This window comes from Haliotis rufescens, unplaced genomic scaffold (assembly GCF_023055435.1).
Source record: "Haliotis rufescens isolate VD_foot unplaced genomic scaffold, xgHalRufe1.0.p SCAF_20, whole genome shotgun sequence".
Taxonomy (NCBI): domain Eukaryota; kingdom Metazoa; phylum Mollusca; class Gastropoda; order Lepetellida; family Haliotidae; genus Haliotis; species Haliotis rufescens.
In genome coordinates, this window is record NW_025963891.1 from 18067979 (window position 1) to 18074682 (window position 6704).

A 6704-nucleotide genomic window follows, 5' to 3' on the forward strand; every position below is an offset into this window, starting at 1 on the left:
GTATGTATGTATGTATGTATGTATGTATGTATGTATGTATGTATGTATGTATGTATGTATGTATGTATGTATGTATGTATGTATGTATGTATGTATGTATGACGTGGTGTGTGTGTGTGCACGCACGCACGCACGCACGCACTCGGGGAGCGGGGGCGGCGCAACGGGGTGGGGGGAGTTAAGGGGGAGCGCACTGTTTAACTTAGGACTTTCGAAGTCAGTTGCCCTGTATCCTGGCATACTGGTGCGCTCCTCACTGAAACCGCCCACGGCCGTGCTCCGCGCCTGCATCACGAGGTATGTATTTTTTATTCTGTTTCAACTGAATAGTTTTATGATTGATATGTTTTATAGTGTCTCGTAGGTCATATTTGGCCGGATGTTATATTTTACTGTTTTGTATATATCTTATTACGAAGTGTATATAACATGTGACACTTTAATAAACAATATTCTCTCTCTCTCTCTGTAAACAGCAAATGTAATTCAGTTTTATGTCATCTTACTATATCAGTTTATTCCTACTTATTTTGGGGATACTATAAACATGTATCAAAGTTTCTATTGAACTAGCGTGAATATATAAAAAAATACTTTGCATCTCATAATTTCCTCGACACCCACTGAAGGCTCTGATTTTGGCTGCGTACGTTTCTGTATACTGAGGGGTACATAGCTGTGGTATCTATGCCGACAACGATCCCTTCAGTTCCATATAGGCCACGGTCGTATGAAGCCAATCGTTCTTCTACCCAGGGTTCCTTGCTGCAAGCCGAGTACCTTTGCCAAATCGTCACATCTTACGCAGTCCGTTCATGTGTTTTTCATCTGTTATTAAAGAAGGGAAGTGCTAACAGGAATACAAGACATTTAAGATTTTTTTATTTCAATTTGGGAACACGTATACACCACCGGATGATAAAAGAGGATAACAAGAATATAATGATAGAATAATAGATGTCTTGTCCCTTTAAGGGGCTGTATAATTATTATCAGATATTGTGTCGATGTACGTTACAAATTAATTAGAAACTCTTTAATTATCCATACTCTCTGGCGGTATGAGATTAATTCTTGGTATTTGGCTCTTGACAAGCAGGCATCAAGTCGCGCTTGTCTTGGAACAATTGTCTATGTAATAAGCTTACTATTGTGTCGATAACAATGCATCGCCTATTCGGCCTCAGGCTGTAATAAACCGAACATGCGCAGACACGGACACCAGTCTACCTGCGGGCTCAATGTTACTGATTGGCATTTTGCAGTTGACATCAATTGAGGACGGTAAAGGGTGAGGGAGGTAAGACGAGCTTGATTTTTGAGGGACAGTTTTATTCATAGCTTATGTGTCAAGCTTGATACTATATACAGTCTTATGTGAAAGAGGGTTACTGTCTTTTATGTTACACTGCATTGACAGGAGGAGAATCGATTCGTACAGTGATTATTTTGGTTCAGCTGACACAATGAATACTTCTGCCTACACTATTCTACCCAACATTGGTTTCTATACAATACAAATGAAGCAGTAGACCATTTGGATCTGAAGTTTTGATCCAGATCGAAAGTCGTGAAGAGACCGGGCGTTTTTATTTTGTTTTGTTTTTACGCAACCAGTTTATGACGTCAGATGATTCGTTTATATCAGCATATGTACTACTGTCAAGGTAAATGTTTCTCGAAATTTAGAAACATCATAACCCCGGCTAGAAGTATTGAAAAAATCATTTATGTTGAGATCGGGTTAGTGCTAGTGTTATAGATAGGTTGCCCTAACCCAGACAAAATGTGAAGCAGGATTTATTGGCGGAAATCTTTCCTCTGTCTGTTCATTTTATTTATTAACTATGTGCTGGATCCTGTTTTAGTACAGACAATATTCATGCTATTCACTCAATCGATCATATATACATTAGATGGTTAATCTTTCATTTCCAACGTGAATAATGGCACACACCGAGATGCAGGTGATCGGTGCCATAGCAACGCACACAACAAAACCATTTGACCACATGGATATTTTGTATCAACCAGCAGATTGGCGAAACACATCATCCAGTAACTGTATCGGTGACATAACAAACAACGACTCGGATGAAGAGCGTTCGTGTGGAACAGCGGCCTTCTGTCGTATCCATGATCGGGGCTCTAGTTGATGGTGGTGTGACCTTGTTGAGGGTATTAGATATGTTCATACAAAGTATGCAGAAGATCATTTTGACATATTATCGTTCGGGGCTCTGTGGTCACTCTATTTAGCCCCCAAGTGAACCTTAGCTAAGCGTCTTCAAGGGATTAATGTCAATCAGACGTGGGAGCATTCGTGTTAGGTCAAGCGAGAGAAACATGGCGTTTGGGTATATCGGTTAAAACCATGTTCAATCATGGGTTGCTGAAGACCTATTCCATCCCGGATCTTCACGGGTCGAGGGTTATGCGAGAATTGCGCTCACGCGGCACTGTATGTACCCCTGGCTATAACATTACGCAAATATATAGAATATTAAATTTACTATCCGATGGCGTTTAACTACAAATATTTAAACCGGTTTTAAAAAAGATACTGCTGAGACTTGTCCGAGAATTGATTCTGCGTTGTCACTCTCGCATCCAAGGGGTTAAGGACGAAAACGGCGTGCCATCGTGTGGAGAGTTTCCCATAATATCAAATTTTATTTATACACTTAAAAGCCACTGGCATCTAGAACAGCCGTGTAATATACCGATGTACCCGTGTAACAGCGCGTGGTTATATATACATGTAACACGTTGTGTGAATACTATACTCCACTATTAGTTAAATAGTTAATTATAGTAGCGGTATTATAATTATAGTAATAGTAACTTTTGTATTCTCTCTAGATATCTGACCGCCTCCGTGGTCTTGTGGTAGAACGTCCGCCCGGAGAGCGGAAGGTCCAGGGTTCGATCCCGGGCCGCGTCATACAAAAAGACGTTAAAAGATTGTACTTGTTGTTACCCTGTCTGGCGCTCGGCATTAAGGGGCTAAAACAAGGACTGGTCGGCTCGGAGTCAGTATACTGTGTCTGAGTGGGGTATTCATGTTAAACTGCAGCATGGTATCTCAGTGAGCTAGCACTATAAATCGGCATCAGTCCGGACTAGTACAAGCAGACACACACACACATACACGTGCATGCACGTCGCTATATAAGTGCAATAATCTTGGACGCGACGTTAAACCCCATTTCACTTCACCTCTCTAGATATCTAGATAGATAGATGAAATGTCTCCCGGGCCAACTGCCCCGCCACATCAGTGTACTCAGTTATACCATTTTTTGTGGTATCTCGATGAAATATTCTCAAAATATCCACCAATGGTTTGTCTGGGCCAGACGGGACTATTTACAAGCCGGAGTGAGATAGGTTGGATATGTCTGACGGTGGTTGAAAACAACACTAACTCAATCGTTTTTTACCGCAAAGAATCATTTGTCAATATGCAAATATCTACTTGGTATAGCTCAACACATTATTATTCGTAATCGATAGAAACAAATTATGTGCACGTGAGATGTGAATATTGGACATAAAAGAAGAACAGTAAATTATAATATTATGTTATATAAAGTGGGTGCTGTGTGTATACTATACACCACTTTTAGTTACATAGTTAGTTATAGTAAATTATGTGAGATGTGAATAATGGCTATAAAGGCTGAAGATGAATAATGATGATATAGAACATCAACGCCAGAGAGTAAGCAGTCTCGATTATCCTACGAAATATATTCATTTGATCGTAGAAGGCCATATTGTGGTGAAAATTATATGTTTGGATCACTGAATATCAGTGATGACACAAGCTGTTCGCGAAAAGGGTAAGCATTACCTGCCCTACCGGCAGCACCCGCCACTCACACAATTTGTATAAAACAGGAAGTGTTTGTTGCCAGACACCGCGCATGAGCAGCAGTCGAAATAATGGCCTTAGTAAAAGTGTTTGAGTATGGCTTTATGCCGCTTTTAGCTAGTACAATTCTTTTCAACTCCGATTTTAAAACTATATTGTTTTATGATGATCTACAGGTGCATCTGGGAAGGTTTGGAATACCGTGGACGTAAATCCTGTATGCAAGATGGTCTGTCAGGATGTCACCTGGAAGCAGGTTTTTAAAAGAGGTAAATATATTTTCTACATTAGTTTCATGGCTATCAATCTTCTGTACAAATGAATTTAGCAGTAATGTCTTCGGATAACTGTATATATTGCTTTTTTAAATTACTCGTGAAGTGCACCCATTTATATAATTAGGGATCGTCAATTTCATATACTATTTGACAATGTAATTTTTGTGATAGACAATCCATTTGTTTTTCAACAGTCCGAAGCAAGTTTATATAGTTTATAGGACATGGGGCATGGTACGATAGAGCCAGGACCTTTCTGCCCCACTAAAACCACCAGATTTCAAGTTCAAATTTTGTCGAAACTACTGTAGTTCAATTGACGGACGACTGACTACAGTTCCCATCAAGAACAGGTTAACTTATTAGTATTAAAGCGTGCACTGAGCATCGAGTTCGTTCTCAAGTTGAAAACCCATGTTCGATTCTCTTTATATTTATGTCCATCCATGACCTCCTCCGAGGTCAAATTGCAGAAACCATGAAGAAAAGATGAATACCTCACTCAATAATATTTTTGTTTCAGATCGAAAACTAAAATATATGGTTCTACTTGGTATTGCCACCATAGTGGTGTGCGGATTCCACGTGTCAAGTCATCTACCAACAGTCGTAGAACCTTCGAAGTCTGGCATCAAAGATGGCGGCGAGGAGAATCAGCAGACAACTTTAGGAACGCCGAGCCAAAACCTGAATAAAACCCCGTCTAACAGTATATCGGAAAACCGAAACAAACATTTCATTATATGTATGGAATCTGGTCGCCTTGGAAACTTGATGTTTACTTATGCATCTATTTATGGTATTGCGTCGAGAAAGAATATGAGTGTTGTCATTGATGAAAGCAACCCGCTGGTGAAACATTTCAAATTGGACGCGACAAGTATGAAGATTCAGTCACTAAGCGGTCATTTGACATTGGTCGAAAAACGTCCGTGTGACTTCGACCAAGCATTGACCAAGTTCGACTCAAATAGAAATGTCAGGATAGAACGTTATTTGCAGTCATGGCGATACTTCCCTCACGTCGAGGACAAAATCCGGAGTCAATTTGTTTTCTCAGATTCTACAAAAGCATCGGCTGATGGTATTCTTAATAAGATTCGTGAGGAAAGGTCATTGTCAGCCAACGCGAGTGCCACCTTAGTTGGCATCCACTACAGAAGAGGGGACTTAGTCGCGAAATATTACCAAGATTTTGGTTACAACATTGCGCCAGTGGAATACATTCAACGTGCAATGGAGTACTTCCGCTTGAGGTACAGTCACGTAACTTTCGTCCTTGCAACTGTTTCCGCTGACTTCTTAAAGGATCTTCTGAAGGACGGTAGCGTCATACATGTGACTGGAGGTACAGCGATAGCAGATATGGCCATTTTGGCGAGATGTGATCATTTGATTCAAACTACCGGGACGTATGGATGGTGGTCAGGATTTCTAAACAGTGGTACTGTTGTGTATTATAAATACCCAGCAAGAGAAGGATCTGTATTACGAAAATTGTTTAGTAGTGACTATTCAAGTTTTTTTTACCCCAAATGGATTGGATTGGAATGAACGGGGAGCTATTTTCATCAGGTGTTTCAACTTGTGGGATTCTGTGTGCTATAGGTTTCCGGCAATCTATGTTCGTCTTTTGATTGGATTAAATGGATCTGGCGGTCATAATGTTTTGGATAGGACCCCAGACTCGGTGACTTGGTTGATTGTGTGGCATACTATCTTGACGGTGTGAGACGTTGCTCATAGCACAAACCATCGGATGGGTGCGGCGTAAAACAAACATGAGGCCTTTGCTGAGTATTAAGAAGTTGATGGTTCGTACAGGCATCGATACATTGAGTCTGTAGAAATATCTTGAGTCTGTAACTATCTCCATCTCTACACGCATTTGGGGCGGTCGAGTATCCTAGTGGTTAAAGCGTTCGCACGACACGCCGAAGACCCGGGTTCGATTCCCGACATGGGTACAATGTGTGAAGGCCATTTCTGGTGTCCCCCGCCGTGATATTACTGGAATATTGCTAAAAGCGGAGTAAAACTATACTCACTCACTCTACACGCATTAGGATGTGGAAGATAAGCTCACACGCATTTGTACTTATCAACATCTCTAATCCCTCATACGCATCCAGATTCCTCTCGCAACATTTCTCCTGCCACCATCCCACTGACGATACAGGATCAACGTAACAGGTTCTGTTCTTGCCGACAGAGACGAATTGGGCATCGCCTGTGTTTTCAGGCGTGTCGCATTAGTGTTTGTAATTTTATACATTAAAATATGGTTTATTAAGTCTTGTAATTTAATGTCTTCAGTAGATGATTACATTCATTATTCGTGTGTGTGTGTGTGTGTGTGTGTGTGTGTGTGTTCGTAATATATATATATATATATATATATATATATATATATATATATATATATTACGAACACACACACACACACACACACATCTCTAATCCCTCATACGCATCCAGATTCCTCTCGCAACATTTCTCCTGCCACCATCCCACTGACGATACAGGATCAACGTAACAGGTTCTGTTCT

General features: G+C 40.6%; 1 protein-coding gene across 1 annotated transcript; it reads left to right on the top strand.

Moving 5' to 3' along the window:
* Window positions 1–1273: 1273 nt before the first annotated feature.
* Window positions 1274–6448, top strand: LOC125382649 (galactoside alpha-(1,2)-fucosyltransferase 2-like). Its single transcript, XM_048400710.1, has 3 exons — window positions 1274–1300; window positions 4054–4146; window positions 4679–6448. Exons 2-3 carry the CDS (start codon window positions 4104–4106, stop codon window positions 5707–5709), a joined length of 1074 nt encoding a protein of 357 aa, XP_048256667.1. The 5' UTR covers window positions 1274–1300; window positions 4054–4103; the 3' UTR covers window positions 5710–6448.
* Window positions 6449–6704: the final 256 nt, after the last annotated feature.

Coding starts and splice junctions, on each gene's coding strand:
- LOC125382649 (XM_048400710.1), top strand. CDS start 4,104: ATGGTCTGTCAGGATGTCACCTGGAAGCAGGTTTTTAAAAGAG. Junction 4,147..4,678: donor GAAGCAGGTTTTTAAAAGAG/GTAAATATATTT, acceptor TTTTTGTTTCAG/ATCGAAAACTAAAATATATG.